The sequence below is a fragment of the Chlamydotis macqueenii genome, chromosome 15 (assembly GCF_036417535.1).
Source record: "Chlamydotis macqueenii isolate bChlMac1 chromosome 15, bChlMac1.mat, whole genome shotgun sequence".
Classification (NCBI taxonomy): Eukaryota; Metazoa; Chordata; class Aves; order Otidiformes; family Otididae; genus Chlamydotis; species Chlamydotis macqueenii.
In genome coordinates, this window is record NC_141570.1 from 198,621 (window position 1) to 216,787 (window position 18,167).

The window sequence follows — 18,167 nt, forward strand, 5'->3', positions numbered from 1 at the left end:
ATTAGCAGAAGCACTGAAGAAGCTACAGTTCAGATGGAACAAAGCTTTTCACACTTCATTTGTTTTGCAGAATGATTTTGACTAAAAAAAATACAATAAAAAGCAGTGAAAGTTTAATAGAGGGCATATCAGCTTGACATACATGAAAATAACTTACATAATTGAACTGATTTCCTTTACAGAAGGAAACTCTAATTGCATAGAGCATGTCCTTTTCCTAAAAGCGATATACATTGACATATGGAAGGCACAGAAGTATTTCTGATAAACAATCACCATTTAAAATCCCCAGTTGCTCTAGGCCCCCTTGCATTCCCTGGGCACCTTCTATTACTGTCTCATGCTTGTGTTGTTTTATGTCAACATGGTCACACCAGTATGTTGATCCCATTATGCACAGTAAGCAATTCATCTCTAGCTAGTCAGAATTCTGTAAGCTGTTTAAGGAACTGATGAAAGTTGAATAGCTGCCATTACCACTGGGAGCCCAAGGAAGGGCGACATTCACGCTGGGGTGGGGGCAGGGAAAAGAAATGAAGGCAACATCTAAACAAAAGGTAAGTGCAGCATCACAGGCTTTAAAAACAGGACTTGCACTGAATTGTTTTCAGAGCCATTTAAGTGGCAGTCTTTTAATTATTTTAATGAAGATAAATGAAACAAAGCCCTTTATATAAACAGTTTATTTACTCTAAACAGCAACACAGACAGAACGCCATATAAACACAAAGGAAGTGATGCAGAATAAGGATGCTGGCTGACTTTGGATCTCAGAGGCTCTTAAGCAATAACAACCTAGTTTCTGAAAGATAGAAAAACAAATTCAGGGAGGGAAGGGGGTGGAGGGCATGATTTTTTTTTTTTTAATACAGCCAGCTAGAGGCTAAATATAGTTCTAACATTTTAAAGCATGCCTGCATCGGATAGCAAAGTAACTAGAGATACTAGTGAATTTATAGAAGTATAAAAGTTTATAATTTTACAGCAGTTGAAATACTGACATCAATATTAAAATAAAAGCAAGTTTTACATAACAATCAAAAATACAAAAGACTGAAGGAAGAGACCCTGTATGAAAAAACTGGGGGCAATTCAGCAAATTTAGAACTGTATACAGGTGGCGAATATGGAAAATGGCACACATACAACCCCCTCCCCTAAGTGGATATTAATTGTACATAGCAACGTTAGATTTTGCAAAAGTTTTGTAAACAAGTTCTTGCCAAACGAATCCCTTCCTTTTTAAGATGCTGCATGACAGATGCTTATGATGGTGCAAACTTCTTGGCTTGTGCTCGAACCCTCTTTTCATATTCCACTCTGTTTTGGCTGAATAGAAGAGAGAGAAAGGGTAATTACAGATTGAGAAGTCAGCAGCCATATTATAAAGTTACTGTTCTTCTGTTTGTCTTCAATATGAAGCAAAGTCATTGTTCAAGGCAAAGCCATTAGACAGGAATTCACTGAACACTACAAGATATTAAAGACTTTTCTGGACCATTACTCTGATAATTTCCTTTTGAGGGAAGTAAAGCACTGTTTCACTAGTTACTTCCCAAACTTCATCTGCTGCCAAATGATTGTACTGTCTGACTTTATAGCATACCAGTCTCTATAAACAAGTTTGTGCCTGCTGTTTCTCAAGGCCAGCTCTACCTTACATGCAAGCATTCTTACTCATCTGAACATAAGTTTTCCACTCCTCATGTTAAGACCAGAGGTCTTTAACAACAATTCCAATATCCTAACAGCACAAAGTGGTTGATGAGAGTAGTTCACTAACAGTTGGTGGACTTAATATGATAAGATAAGGTATCATCTTTACTACTCGGGGGATAGGGGGGAAGCGCTTTTTAAGAAACAGGAAAAATGGTAACGCTATGGTAGTTTCAGCCTTTATCTCTGCAGACCCTGACTCACAGTGTTAGGTTTATCCTAACCTGCAGTTGAGAAAAAGCTGGCTGAACATTTTGAAAAAACACTCTAGTTCACTAGGTCTAGCATACTTGCTACAGATTGATTAAACGAGCAACTACTACAAGGAACTATCATCAGCCATTAAGCCTTCATTTTCTGTTTCATCTTCTTCATTTTCTGTTCTTGGGCCAACAAGGGATGGTAGTGGCTTAGTAGAGCATCTGTTTACATTCAACACCATAGTTTGTATCAGCTGTCAGAAGTGTCAGTCAAGAGCTAAACAAAAGTGTTACCATTACTCTTGTGCCAAAGGTAGTTTACAGTGACTAGAGTTTGTAGACAGCTTTGCAGTAAACTTAACTTACTTTCAGCTATGAAGGCTTGCTGCACTAAGAAGAAAAAAAAAAAAAAAAAAGGCAGCAAATTATATCCTCAGAAGTTGACAGTTTTGGGGGAAGAAGTAGTGAAGCCAATTTTGGTTACATCCAATGAACAGTTACCAGTTTTCAGTCAGTAGACAGACTGAAAATACTCTATCCTAAAATTTTTCTTTATGTTATATTGCATTGTCACATGAGAACACAACCTAGCTATTAAGTCTCACAGGCTCAGAATCCACACAAAAGAATGCCTGCCCTAGTAGACTCTGCATGCCTACAGCAGAGATGAGTAGGTTAGTACATTAGGAGTGCTAAAGTTAGAGCAACAGTACCAAAGCAACCCTGAGTATGAGTATTCTTATTCTGAATACAAAGCTTATTCTTGAAGTTTAACAACTTGACTAAAAGACATCTATTTAAACAACACTGCATCTCCTCTGGTATTTATCAACTATGCCAGGTTATAGATGCATACACAATTCTGCTCTGCTGAGCTGCTTCAACCAGTTACTCATTAAGTAGTATGAGAGACACACTCTCAGACTGCAGAAATACAGTAATCCATCTGAAATACTATGCATGTCCAAAAGACATTAAGAGGATAAATGGGAGATTTTATATATATATTTGAAGTAACAAAAACCATGCATAATAGTTTATTCTCAATATATTTTTTTCTAGAAGCACTTAGAATAAAGCAGAATCAAGACTGGGAAAAACTGCTTCTTGTACATGCATGCATGTAGATGATGATAAAAGAGCAACACACACAGACTATTTAAATGTGTACAAGTATATTATCTCTCCCCCATATTCCCTCAGACTAGCTTTTTTTTTAAAAAAAGTTAAAAAAAAAAAAAAGAAAAAGCAGGGGGAGGCCTGCCTCATGATTACTGTCTCCCAAAGGTGCTGCCCACAACTGTAGCCATCCAGCTGTCCTCTGTATGCACTCAGTCCCATCAGTAGATACTGAGTGAAGCCTGCAATTAAATCCAAGACAGACTAACCACCCCTGTTTCCTTTTCACTAAAATTGTATAACAGACATTTTCAACATAGTTTACATGTGAAGTCTCAGAAAATGCCATTTTTCAAACTTGGCACTCTCCTGCGAGCTTGTTCTTCTGGCCAGAATGGTAGTTACACATTTCCATCTTGGTCATTATTTCAGTAGCTGTCAGTGTCAAAAGCATTCGTTTAAAGTGTTTTTCTCCCCTAAAGATTATAGATCAGCCATCCATTTTTAATGATAGGAAAATTTTAGGATTAAGCCTAAAAAACCCAGTACTTTTTAGTTCACAAATTATTACCTTTCCTAACCAATGCAAACTTGATTCTGCTAAAGCTACAAGCTCTCTGTACTTTTGAACCTATTCTTTTGGAAGATCTGGTTTTCACAAAATGCTGCACATTTCCTACAGCAATTGCAGATGCTCTCCTTTATCATGCGGGCACAAGTGCCTATAGGTGCTCACTACCAAACAGAAGTTACTGCTATACAGATGAATGGGACTTGTCACCTAATTCAGTGTCCTCTGTCACTGGTCTCATGAAATCAGTATGCGTCATCACTACTACTCAGTTAGCCTTTAGGGGAAAGGAGTCTACGTTGGGCTAGAGCCAGGATGAGAATCATGGTCTAAGCGAAGCAGTCCTCACACTTGATTGCTGTTGCGATGCTATTAAAAGCTCCACTAGCCTATTAACCATTAAGTTAGTGTTTTGTTCAAGTTTAGCGTAAACTAGGCATCTCCACAGAATACAGCCATGAGGGTAAGACAATTCCCCTGATCATTCCTAAAAAATTTGCATGTTATACTGTGAGTAACACACCTGTAGGCAATATGACAGCTTTCAGGGTGATACGCAGAGATACTTACCAGTAAATTGTGTAAGCCTCTGCCTGAGCTGGGTCTTGAATATTTGGTTCATTTAGAAGTTCTTGTATTCCTAACAAGATCTGTGGAAGAAGGAATAAAAATAACATAGGTATGCATATTACTAAGAGACATTCAATTAAAAGACCCTTAGAAACCAACTGTAGAAACACACAGCGAACATCTTGCATTCCCATCACGTATGCAAGCAAAGCAAACAAAAGGCCTAAGAAGATGTCTAAGTACAACTAATGACCTGTTTAATTGTGATTGCTGGCCTCCAGTCCTTATCCTCCTCTAAGATGGAGAGACACACTGTGCCTGAAGGATACACATTTGGGTGGAATAATGGTGGTTCAAATTTACCTGATGAAGAAGAGAGAGAATTAATTGCATGCAATACCAAGACTAAGATCAGAGAGTTGGTTTAGATCAGTTGCAATGGGAGAAGGCCAAAAACACCACCACCCTCCAAAAAAACAAAACAAACAAACAAAACCAACCAAACAAAAAACAAAACACCCCAATAAAACAAAAACAACAAAAAAAACCAAAACAAAGCCCCAAAACCAACCCTGCACAGATTTCTGGAGCTATTACTGGTTTTCTTTGCTCAGCCTGCACCCAAAGCAGGAACTCCATCACATCTGTGGTATTGGTCCAGGCAATGTAACGCTATCATTGTTATCAATAAACTTTTGGTTTAGGAATGGAAACTGACAAAATAGTTTGTAGTTGCTTTGTGATACAGATCTTTTTAAACCAGTTGTCTTTACAGCCTCACATATTACTATACAAGGGAAAGATACTGCCCTTCACTCATCTCTTCTCTCCTCACTTTAAAATACTGAAAGTTCCATACAAAGACAACTAACTTTCTAGCATTTTTTTCAGTTTCACTCTTCCTTTATGTATAATCAAGATGCACTGAACAAGAGGAACTAAGTTTAAGTTGCAAGATTGACTGAAGGAGTACGCTTGTGCAGCTCTCCTTCTGCCACTCAATCTATATTCTGGCATCTATTTAATCTTTACAGGACTTAAATGCAACAGCCATCATCTTGAGTAATGTAATGAACACTTGTTTAGCATATACGAAATATCTACATGTTAGCGCAGTTTTCACATCCATCTGACATCACAAGTAAAGTCGTGCTTATGAGCCGCTCAATTAAATTCAGTACGAGCTCATAAGCTGCATTGGTAAGAAGTTTTACCAGTCACATATACATCTTACTTTAAGGCAAGACAGTTCATTTAATACTTGCAGGATGTGCTAGCTGTATTTCTCAATATATTCATGTTAAGTATTTTCTACTTAAAAGACACGTTTCCACTTGTGTGACATCTATTTAGGTGGTAACAAAGAAAACCGCTGTCAAAAGAGCCACTTGTAATCACTGTCATTGATTTGAGATGGTAGCCAATTCAAGAACCAAGAAACTAGGCAAGGCAATAGATGTTTTCATATTTCTAAAGTAGGTAAGTTTGAGGCAGGATAAGGAAAATTGAAAAACTTAACAAGGAAATGAAGTATCTGAAGATATCAGTTCTACATAGTATAGAAAAAGAACAGATCCATGTTTTAGACCAAGCTGCTGAAAAGGTTGAAGGTGATGGAACTTCTAATGTTGGTGTGCTGGTTTTTTTGTTTGTTGGTTTTGGTTTTGTTTGTGGGGTGGTTTTTTTTTGTTTTGTTTTGTTTTGTTTTTTGTTTGTTTGTTTGTTTGTTTGGTGGTGTTTTTTTTTTTTTTAAGTTCTTGCCTTCTGTGTTCTTGGCTTAGAAGACCAGCTTAGCAGTAAGAATATGCAAAGGGATTTGGTACAACCATGCCTACCTATTAGTTTCCAAAGATTGTTGATGAAGTAGTGAACACTTCAAGTGGTGCTTTTGTCAGACTTTGAGGAAACCCACACAGCAATCCCCCTCCCCACCTAGTTTTGTTATATTGAGCACTTAACTCATTTCATCACAACTTTCTAAATGCAAAGTGGTGGCTACTAAAAAAAAAAAGAAAAAAACACACCACAAGATTTTGCTTTAAAAAAAAAAAAAATCTGTAAGAAAGAATAACTATTCATAGAACCTCATGGACTAGTTTAACATTGTTCTAATAAACTGGTGTTCTTTAGTCATCTTACTTACATTTTGGAGGTGAAGAAGGGTAGTCATCCTTGAAAAGCATCCGTAGTTTAAATAAGCCTCCTTCCCATGGTGTCTATAAAAAGTTAGAGGAGAGTTTAGATTACAGCAAGGAAAAGTCAAACTTGTGGAAAAGTTTATCAATAATACAGTTTCTCTGGCAAAGCACAAGACACCCTTCACTACAAAGCGGAAAATAGCTGTCCTACACTGTAGTATGCTGTCTCAACTGAGACAAGTTATCCTACACATAAAGAGCCGAAGAAAGAAAATGCTGGTTTTCCACCTCATTACAGCTAGTAAGGTGATAATTCCAGATACAAGTAAAATTTTCATAATACACAGAAGAACAGAATACTTCAAGTTTTATGTGATACACATCATCAAGGAAGGGGCTGTTACGCCTCCGCTTGAAATAAGCCTGAGAAAATAGGATATGGATACACCCCTTAAGCACATGGATCTAAATGGCTTCTATTTTGCCTCACAATAATGTAGCTAAGAAAACTACAAATGAACAAAAAATTTGGACAGCACCGTAGCACTGCTACACCTAACATAAGGTCTGCTAGTCTAAACTAACCCTGTCTGCATTTGGTAGCAAGTAGTCTCACAAATTCCATCTTTCTCTGTAACAGAAACTCTAAGAAACTTTTTACCCCCATCAGAAACTGGGAAGGGCACCGATAAGAACAGTTCCCATGCTACAGAGCAGACCAAATAAGACAGTACTACTCAAAAGGATCATATAAAGCATGGAAAAACATATGGTAAAGGACAAAAAGCCTGTCTCAAATATATATTTCCTTGTCATCTTACTTGGAAATAAGGAAAAAAGCCCATCTTCTGAGAAACTGATTTCTGGTAAGAAGTCTAGAAATACAGAAAAGTTTATCATATACGTAAAATTCAGATCACTTCTCTGTAACTTGCCCTTGCTATTCAAACATCACAACACAAGTACGTGTTAGGTTCGCTCTTTAAAACAAACTGAAATAAAGATGGTCTCTCATCAGCATAAGTGATCAAATGTCATCCTCAGGGACAGATAAGCATGTTTGAAGACCACCTAAGGAGGAAACCCCTAATTCTTTCCTACCTGAATTATGTGATTTTTAGTGGAAGGAAAAAGAATAAATAAAAAAAAACAACCCACAAAAAACCTACCCAAAAAAGGAAAAAGCACTCCATTGTCATTGGTATTTATTGTGCAAAGTCTCATGCTAGAATAAGGAAAAAAAGTGCTACAAAATACTAACATAACCATGTTTTAAAAACTGAATTACTTTGATCACATTTGCTATAGTGTATTTAAAGAACTTGTTCTGAACAGCTGTAGTCAGCTGTTAACAACTAGAAATACCTATTCACACCTTCTCAGAGGAGACTAACTTGTCCATGTTTTTAGAAGACAGGAGCCTTTCGACAGAATAAACTTTTCCTATTTTGTTTGCTTTCAGTCATAAGGGAAGATAAATAGCTTTTAATAATTTCTTCAAATAGAATACCAGAACAGTCAGCAAAAAGTTTTTACTGTCTTTCTGATAGAGCAACGCATCTTATGGATGAAAAAAAGCAGACACTTAAAAGCCTTACTAAGATAATAGTATGACAGATCTTGTTGTGTTATTGGACAGGTTGCAGATGTCCTTTGAGTCAAATTCTAGCTAGTAAACAGGTGACTGGCTGTCAAAAAAGTGAATGGAGATATCCAACCCAGGACTAACACCACTTTACTTCAATTTTTTTATCTGGCTGACAAGAAAGCATTTTGATGGTTTCAACTACTCATCTGTCTCAGAGGAAGCAGCTGCAGTACAGCGTGCCACCAAACACAAAAGAGAGTTGGTCTGGTAGAGATGAGCAAGGCATACTGCTTCTTGTTAAACAGGTGCCATTTTTACTCAAGTAAAAACTCTGAATTTTTTATTTATTTAAGTAAATCTCTATCAGGAATCACATGAACATGACTGATCTTTTCCTCGTGTGATGTGTTTTCTAGGAGGCAAGAAGTTGGCTTTAAGGGTCTCGTTCACTTCATTTTGAGGTTTACAAAACTTTAAAGCAGTAGCATGAAGATTTCATACGGCACGAAGATTTTATGTAGTTATTTAAAAGTGTCTTGATAAGGTGCATAAATGGCTGTTGCGAGGGATAACCTTGTTTTGTCCGAACACAAGAGGATGAGTTTTTCCTTCCACTGTTAGATTATTTTAGGTGCTCCTTTAAGAAATAACTTGAGCTGTGCAGAAAATGACCAATGTATTGAGCTAAATTATAACCATAACAGCAATACCGCGTTCACCATTAAACTGAGGCAGTAGTAATAGAATCTGCAGGTTTTGCGTACACATTTTGTCTTCTCAGAATCTAAGAAACCAGATCTTAACGGGACTTAAGCAAACTGGCAAGAGGCAGTAGAACAGGCTCACATCCAGTGCAAAACACTGACGACCCAAAAGATTGAAAACCACTAAGTAATTAATAGTAGTATCTCAGAGGAAACAACTACATCCAGTGAATTCAAGAATAATCTCTACATGCTAAGTAACACTGAAAAACAGAAACAAGATTCTGCTCAGAATGAGATGTTATAATTGCAGTGTACAAAATCAAAGAAGTTTAATGCATTAATGATTACTTCCACTTGAAAGTTTGCATTTATCCTATCCCCTACAACCAGATCAAGCTGATAAAAATAACTAATTCTGGTCTCTACAGACTTTTTCCTTTCCCTTGTTATTTTTAAGGAAAGGGACACAGAAGCACAAGTGAAATCAGATAAAAAGAAATGTTAGAGAGTTCTATTCTTTTCTTAAAACAAAAAGAGAAAATGCCATAAAATGGAAGGCAATGGTATTCCATGCTGATAACTCAGAATTACTTGCTATGAAATCCAAAAAGTTAAAAACAGGGCTACAGCACTTCGCTAGGAATGAAGGGTCTCACTATTTTGTGGACAAAAAAAAGACACCAGCAGTTAATCAGCAGAGGCAGCATTTTGTAGTATTAATTTTCAAGCTTTAGGGCTTAAACCAGCACGTAGTAAGAACAGAAGTCACAGTTAACCCTGGCATGAAGCAGAAGACAATATCAAGTTTGCTCAATACAGGATTTTTACATGCTCCTCTGAAAACTTTTATTCTTAAGGCAGTCAGTGCCAACAGTTGTACAACTTCATGGTGTATTTTGTCCAGTACCATTCTTACCCCATTCCACCTGGATTCTAAAGTAGCAGCAGAATCCAAGCATTTCTATTATACCACATGTAAGTTATACTCTCAGTTGTCAGTGTAATGCATGAGCAGGCTTATGTTACTTTTCACCGTAAGTGAGATGTTAGGACAACAGTAAGTCTTACCCCTTTCTTTCCTGGAATAGCACACTCCCAGTTCATTAGATTCATTGTGCCATCTGGATTTTTTGTAGGTACTGCTACAAATCCCTGAATTAAGGCAAAAACCAAAGGGTGAGGATTTCAGAAGATGTACTTAGAATATTTCATGACATATTTTATCTTTACACAGAGTTATTTCTTTTTGCACTATACAGTTTTAAGCAGTTTCATTTAAAAAATTAATTTAAAAAAAAAATCACATCAGGGTAAAGAAAAAAAAAAAAGTCATAATCTAAACACCAAAATAACTGTAGAGTCTGAAATTTAACAGTTCTCATACTTACAAATGGATGATCTTTTCTCCAGGCTTTTCTCTCCTGTGCAAGCCTGCTAAGAGCTATGCCAGACATATTCAGAGTCCCTCTAAAACAAAAATAATTGTTTTTAATATAAACTTTTACTTATAGCATAAATAATGCGTTATATTATCTGTTTATAAGCCCTGCTCACTCAGGAAATATTTTGGCCTCTGATTTTCACTGCTATAGCCAAGCCATACATTTTTGCATACCCTGCAGAAGTTAACATCAGGAATAACGTCAAGTTTCTCCACATCAACAACCTCTTAGTTACCGGGCGTGACCTACAAAATACTATCCCCGCTATGTGTTTTATATTTGAACCACATCTTAGAAACAACTTTGACAGTAGCTTGACAACAGAAACACTATTAGTAATGGGAAAAGCACTCAGACTTCTTAGTTGTGTGGCTGATAAACACATCTATCTCCTTACTACACCACAAAAGGCATGGCTTTCTTCTGTAGGCAAACACCTGTACTGCTCCTGTTTCTGGAAAACAGGGGAATAATAAGTGTTATTTTTAGACTGTAAATTCCTTTTGAAAGCCAGTATTCTACACAGAAAGCAGTACAAGCACAGAACTTAAAAATCACCTCAGTTTTGCAGTGATGCCGCTACACAACTACTAGACAGCAGCAGGAACAGACAGCATACAGAACCGAGCTAAGGAAGAGCAAGCAGCCCACTCATTCCACAAGGCAGCAGGTTTTCAATTCCAGTATAAACTGAATGATCTTTCTGCACCTTCACTGCCTTAGTAAAAGCCAAGCATGGTGACGGAGATCACAGCAGAAACAGGCAGAGCACAGGTCACTGCTGCATAAGACAAGAACAGTTCCAGACATGATGGCTGCAAGAGATTGGTGCTTTCAAATTCAAGGGGAGGATTCCACGTTCACCCAGAACAGCAGTCAAAGAGACAGGTTACTTTTCATTGTGAAAATGTATCTAAACTCAGGGTTTCATTAGCCATGTGGGTCAAAAACTCCAACTAAGGTTTTTAAGACCTCCTCTCTACTGCACTTCTACCTGTTTTAAGTAAGAGTTGATACTTGGCAGTTGGAGAAGTCAGGCCACTTTGTTCTTATCTCCACACGTAGCTAACAAGCCTTTAGGACAGCCAGGAGAGTAGAATTCTTCCACTGAACAAGCTCACATAATTGATGAAAGGAATGTTACTACTTTATTAAAACAAGCATTTAACCGTTGGTTAAGAATTACACAAAATTCACTCCCTATGACAGATTACTTCTAAGAGTATTGCTGTCTACTACTATAAACATATGAATTGTAGCTCACAGAGATCCTTGTTTTAAAAGTCTCATACGTTCATGCTGTGCCCTTTAGCTTGATGTTCACGCTGAAAACATTTACCAGGCACTAACCTATTCCGTGTAAGATATCTAGATATGTTCCAATTTAAGTTTTTATACATGATCAAAAGTGGCTTAGCAGTGCAGACACATTAACTAAAATTCTTTAAAAGCACCAGATTAAGAGGTTTGTGCAATTCCTAGGACAGCTGGCATTTCAAATCCCTCCTCCTAGCTTTTTTTCCAAAGTCAGTTTTGCATGGATAGCCATAGTCCATAATTTAAACGTCAAACTAGCAATTAAATTCATGCCAGACAAAGCTTTTTAAAAGGGACCATTAACACTCGGTAAACATGTACACACACAAGAAATCCTGTATTCAGTCCAATATTACTCTAGTATTTCCAACATATGCATCTGTATCTTGGTTACATCAGAAGATTTCCAGGACTTAATCACCACAAACCATAGATGCCACTTCAGATTTTAGTCTGTTCACACACAGAAGATGTGGAGCCATTTAAACAAAAAAAAAAAACATCAGAACAAAAAACCTCTCCCTTAACCAAATTATACAGGGAGCAATTTTTAATATTTTGTGAGCCCATGCCCTTGCAACAGATGTGAATGAACTACTGAATACATGGCAGAATTTTAGTTGTGCTGTTAGTACCCGGTGGCCCACTGTAATAATACTAACCTTCCTGGAATAATTTGAGAAAGTTATTTGTGCTTATAAACCACTCAAATATTCTTAATTAGTTTAGTAACTTAGTTATCTTTTCTGCCAAGAAACATATTAGAGGATGCTAAAATACACAAATTATATTTGCTGTGGCTAACAGTCAATTAATTACACGCACCTCAAGGGAAATGCAAGCTTCTCAGAGGGCATATAAATGACAGATCACCTACTTGCTCACCAGTCAAGTAACTTTTCAACAGAAAAAAACCCCAAGTTTTCAGGGTCTGTATCCTACCTGCTTTTGCAACTGGTTATGCACTATACTGTACCCTAGTAAATTACATATTTTCTTATGTGCTATAAATACCTTTTCAAGTCTTCAGGCATTTGACTTCGTTAAGCACTGACAGACTACATCCAAGATTTCACTGTATATGAGACACCATCGGCTTCATGTATATGGTCTCCTCTGGCTTCAGTTACCCTGACAAGGGCTGACAAGCATTTAAAACCTCATCACAAACTACTTTGTGATGTAGAGATTAGAGACGAAGAAGACTGAAAGCCCACTTCAAAAATTAAGATCCCATTAGATAAGCATCCCCTCAGAAGCAAATCCATCTATTAGCAAATTGCCAATATATACTCTCTAGCAGCTCTTCAGTAGAATTTAACTTCAGTTCTGCTGGAGCTTGTGATAGGACAGAGAGTGATCATCTTAAGTACTGTGGTCTCAGAAATGACGGAGTAGCAGGAAAGAGTGAGATAATACCTGGGTATTAAACATGAAGATATGATATTCTCACTGCTACTTTTACCTTGTTCAATAACTTATGTGCATAGTTTGTTTATTTGGTTTTTCCCCTCACTCTCCTTTTGGAATAGTAAGTTTGCCCAAATATCTGTATGTTAAGTTCAGCACTTGCAAGCTTTTGAAATACCTCGCGGATACAAGACAACTCTATTAACCTGAAACAGGTACAACTGGGAAAGAAAACAAACCAAAACAAAACCCTGAACACCACACACACCACCAACACCACACCAACAAACAAACAAACAAACAACATAATCCCAAGCACCCCAGTTTTTAAGCATTTGATTTAAAAACAAAACAAAACCTAATTTGTTTTCTTCACCTGAGAAATTCACAGCTAATGAACAGACTTGAAGTCCCAACATATTTATGCACTACATCACTCAAAAGAACACAAGCTTTTGTATCAGAGGAAGTACATCAACTCTACCTTGCAGGGGTCACACAAGTCTAAGAGACCAGTCTCCCCATTTTATTTGGTTTTAATCCCCTCAAACACACCCTAGCATTCAGAAGTAGCAATGTCCCTTTTGCTACAATCAGCTCATTAGAAAGTTAACAAGAACTTCCAGATTTACTCGTTAGCTTGCTTCTGCTGCTGTTACTACTACCTATTTTGGAAAAAAGGACAAAACAAAACCAATGCACTCATCATAGGTGCAAACTTCATGTTCCACTACAGATCATCTTACCCATCTATTCCCTCCAATGGGAGGGGGGGGGAGGAGGGAACCTACTTCCAAACACAAAAAGCACATCTTGCAAAGAAATGCTCCCGCGCCACAGGAACAACAATCACACTCACAATTCTGACCCATGACAAGTCTCTAAATATATCAACAATATGCTCTAAGTCTCAATAGCTCTTATTAATTCCAAACAGCAAGAAAAAAAATCGTTAAGATCGCTAGCCTCACATTTTTACTTTGCAGATTAAATACTGACACAGGAAGAAATTATCAGTTGGAGTAGTTTGCCTTAAAACGATACAACCTTTATGTTACAGAAGGGTGAAGAAAGCCAAGGGCTGAGGTTTAATCAAAACATGCTAGCTCTGGGCTGGAACAGAAAGTCTCCTCCTGCCTGCGGCATGAAAACGGCAGAAGCGGCGGTACTGGCCCAACGGCTACCAGGCTCGCAAGGAGAACAACAGAGGAGCCGCGCGGCACTGGGGCCAACGAACTTCGCCCGGAGCAGCCGCGGCAGGGCCCGAGCGCTGCCTGCCGCCGCCGAAGGCCGTTGGTCCCGCGGAGGGACCGAGGCCAGCGTCCAAGGCCTACACAGGGCAACCCCGGCGCCCGGGCAAGCACTCCTCGGGGCGGGGACCGCTTCGCGCAGGCCCGGTGGTACCCAGACCTCCTCGGCGAACTCGGCCCGTAGCAACCGGGACCTTCGGGGGCGGGCCGCGGAGACGCAGAGCCCGCCTCAGGCAGGCAACGATGCGCTGGCGGGCCTAGACAGGGCAGTAGCCGCGAGGCCCGCATGCCCCGCGGCCGCCCGTCCCTTCGCGCCACAGGCGGCGAGCGCCTGCCCGGGCCACCCCCGCCCAGGGCCGCCTGTGCGCCGCGCCAGGTCCCGCCGTCCCAGGCCCCACGCCCGGTCAGGCCTCACCGTGATCAGCCGCAGCACCCGCGCGTGTCCCGGATTGAAGCGGCAGCGAGTGACCCGGATGTTCCCGGCTCGGCTCCCCCCCTTTGTCTCTGGCCCAGAGTTTCCCTCCCTCCCTCCCTCCCTCCCTCTCTCCCTCCCTCCCTCCCTCTCTCTCCCTCTCCCTCTCTCCCTCTCTCTCTCTCCCTCCCTCCCTCTCTCCCTCTCTCCCTCTCTCTCTCTCTCTCCCTCTCTCCCTCTCTCTCTCTCTCTCCCTCTCTCCCTCTCTCTCTCTCTCTCTCTCTCTCTCTCTCTCCCCCGCCTCGGCGCGCAGCGCGGCAGTACCGTATGTCCCTCGGCCCGACCCGTCCGTACCGCTGAGCCGGCGCACTATGACCCTCTGTGCGATCCGTCCGCCACGCTTTACGCATACTCGCGACACAGGACCCAGAGCCGTCCAGAACAATGCCTGAGCACGGAGCGCAGGAAGGAATCCCGGCAGGGCTCTCCCAAGCCCAATCGCTTCCTCGTGCCCCTCGGCTCCCACAAGCTCCCGTCGATAAACTGAGTGAAGTTTTACCTCGGGCGCCGAGAGACTCACCTGCGCCCCGAACAGCTCTGCTCTCCCTCGAAGGGCGCTGGCGCTCGTCTGGCAGGCCTTGCCTGCCCCGGGCTGCGCTCGAGCCCGGCCAAACCCCACCCACTGTGCCCGGCCGAGCCTCTGATTGGAGAATGGCTGCCGGGGCTTTCGCGGGTGATGGGCAGGCGGGAGAGCCTGTGAGAGGGAGCGGGAGGCGGGGCCCGCCGCGGCTGTGGGCTGCCCGCCGTCGCGTGCTGCTGCCGGCCGTGCCGTGAGCGGCCGCCGGTGGGGGCGGGGCTGACCGCGGCCCGCGGCGCGCTGCGGCGCGCAGACTCTGAGCGACTTGTGGTGCAGGCTTTAGCTGAGCGTTTGGCCCAAACCCGCTGTTGTTTCACCCGGGCTGTAAGAGGCAGCGCGCTTTATGCTCTGCGTTTTGTTTCCCATTGTTGGTTGGGGATTTTTTTTGGAGGGGGGAGGAGTTTGGTTTCGGTTTCTAAGAATGCATTTTTACTAGCATCTAGGGTATGAATCACATTCCGTTCTCGTCTTTGACTTATTTTTCTGATGTTAATGAAACACAAAAAAATTCAGTCCTGAAACCTCTTCTTGCACTGGTCTGTGTTCATTAATGCTCCTTAAGCGATGTTCTATGTAGTATTAAAGTTCAAAACGGTTCTTCTCCTTGGGGACTCCGGAATTAACTGTTTCAATAAATAATCACTCAGATTTGAACGGGCCGTAATCACAGTACGTGCTGAATTTAGGAACCTCGTTCGTTTCCCGACATCCCACCCAGTGAGTCGGCACCTGCAAGAGCCGTTCGTCTCGGGCACACCGAAACGCCTGCTGCAGGAGTTGTTTCTTCATAACACCAGGCAACTGTGCTTCACTTACAACTGGCACCTACAGCTGGCAGAATTAATCTAGGCATTGCTGGACATTTCTGTTTATACTTCGTTCCATGTGGCTTTTTACATTTCCACTTAAAATTTTGTTTTTTTTTTTTATTTTGGTTTTTGTATCACTTCAAACATGATGTACACAATACAGAGCTTTAAATTGTCTTTGAGAAAATTAAAGGCTGTTGCACAGGGTAAGGCAATAATCTATGATTCATGCCCATAACGAAGGGGGCAAGATGTCATTACTTTAAACTGCAGTAAGAAAAATGGAGATGAGGTATTAAAAAAATCCTTCTACTGGCAAAGATACTACAACGCTAGGCTGCCTAATGGGGAGAGCATGGGTCTTCACGGAGTCTTCATCACTTGGGGCTTTAAAGGTCAGTTAGACAACAAGTGTTTTAATTGTAGCTGCTTCTGATTTAGCCAAGAGGATTAACTGAGTGGTCTGTTTTAGCTACTTCCAAGCTTTTTTTTTGTCCCCCAAACAATTCATATTCTCATTTAAATTTATTTTGGTTTTGACTCCTGCAGAAAGGATGGAGAAGGTGAGTATTCCTTGGTTTTTACCTTTCTAGGCTATGAGAAAACCACTGAGCTGTGAAAGCAATGGGCATTGCCTGACATAGCAAGATCTTTGTTTTAAATCTCAAAAGTGTGTCAACTAGCTAATATTTTTAAGAGTCCTTATTGCCAGCAGAACTGAAAAAGCACAAACTACTTCCAAAGCTTCCACAGACGTCCTCACGGCAGAGGTGCTCCAGCCCTCTGGTCATCTTTGTGGCCTGCTCTGGACCCTCTCCAACTGGTCCATGTCCTTCTGATGCTGGTGGTCCAGAGCTGGACACAGTACTCCAGGTGGGGTCTCACCAGAGCGGAGCAGAGGGGCACAATCACCTCCCTCAGCCTGCTGGCCACGCTCCTCTTGATGCAGCCCAGGATGCCACTGGTTTCTGGGCTGCAAGCGTGCCTTGCCAGCTCCCGTTGAGCTTCTCGTCCACCAGTACCCCCAAGCCCTTCTCCTCAGGGCTGCTCTCAACCCATTCTCTGCCCAGCCTGTATCTGTGCCTGGGATTGCCCCGACCCACGTGCAGGACCTTGCACTTGGCCTGGCTGAACTTCATGAGGTTGGCACGGGCCCACCTCTGCAGCCTGTCCAGGTCCCTCTGGATGGCATCCCTCCCTTCCAGCGTGTTGACCACACCGCACAGCTTGGTGTCATCAGCAAACTTGCTGAGAATGCACTCCATCCCACTGTCCATGTCACCAACAAAGATGTTAAACGGGGCTCGCCCCAAAACAGACCCACGAGGAACGCCACTTGTCACCAGTCTCCACCTGGACATTGAGCCATCGACCAGCACTCCCCGAGTGTGGCCACCCAGCCAATTCCTTATCCTCCAAGTGGCCTATTATCCCGTCAAACCCATGCCTCTCCAGTTTAGAGAGAAGGGTGTTGTGCTTGACAGTGTCAAAAGCTTTGCACAGCTCCAGGTAGATGACAGCAGCTGCTTGTCCCTTGTCCACCGACACTGTTACCCCATCATAGAAGGCCACCAGATTGGTCAGGCACAATCTGCCCTTGGTGAAGCCATGTTGGCTGTCATCAACCACCTCCCTGCTTTCCATGTGCCTTAGCGTGGTTTCCAGGAGAATCTGCTCCATGACCTTGCCAGGCACAGAGGTGAGGCTGACTGGCCTGTAGTTCCCTGGCTCTTCCTAGTTCCCCTCTTTAAAAATTGGGGTTATGTTACCCCTCTTCCAGCCATCGGGGACCTCACCAGACCGCCACAACTTCTCAAATACAATGGCCAGCGGCTTGGCAACTTCATCTGCCAGTTCCTTCAGGACCTGTGAATGCACTTCATCAGGTCCCGTGGACTTGTGCACCTTCAGGTTCCTCAGATGTTCCTGAACCTGCTCTTCTGCTACAGGGGGCACTTCCTTGTTCTCCCAGTCCATGCTTTTGCCTTCCACAGCTTGGGTGGCACGACAAGAGCCCTTATCGGTGAAGGCTGAGGCAAAAAAGCCATTGAGCACCTCAGCCTTCTCCATGTCCCAGGTAACCAGCTCACCCGTTTCCTTCCAGAGGGCCTCCATTCTCCCTGGACCTCCTTTTGTCCCCGACGTACCTCTAGAAGCTTTTCCTGCCCTTGAGATCCCCGGCCAGATTCAATTCTGTCACGGCGTTAGCCTGCCTTGCCTGATCCCTGGCCACTCGCACAGCCTCTCTTGTAATCCTCCCAGGTTACCTGTCCTCGCTTCC

The 18,167-nt window shown here is 41.8% G+C and overlaps 1 protein-coding gene across 3 annotated transcripts; it reads right to left on the reverse strand.

Moving 5' to 3' along the window:
• Positions 1-601: 601 nt before the first annotated feature.
• On the reverse strand, positions 602-15,132 carry UBE2I (ubiquitin conjugating enzyme E2 I). Of its 3 annotated transcripts, none has more exons than XM_086760293.1 (7): positions 15,021-15,132; positions 9,998-10,076; positions 9,678-9,761; positions 6,320-6,392; positions 4,430-4,539; positions 4,177-4,256; positions 602-1,329 (listed from the first exon to the last, which is right to left on the reverse strand). In XM_086760293.1, the coding sequence occupies exons 2-7, from the start codon at positions 10,061-10,063 to the stop codon at positions 1,266-1,268; spliced, it is 477 nt and encodes a 158-aa protein (XP_086616419.1). In that variant the 5' UTR covers positions 10,064-10,076; positions 15,021-15,132; the 3' UTR covers positions 602-1,265. The 3 variants fall into 3 exon arrangements, with proteins under 3 accessions (XP_086616419.1, XP_086616418.1, XP_086616420.1); XM_086760292.1 differs by lacking the exon at positions 15,021-15,132 and adding an exon at positions 14,765-14,976; XM_086760294.1 differs by lacking the exon at positions 15,021-15,132 and adding an exon at positions 14,444-14,512.
• Between the last annotated feature and the right edge of the window lie 3,035 nt (positions 15,133-18,167).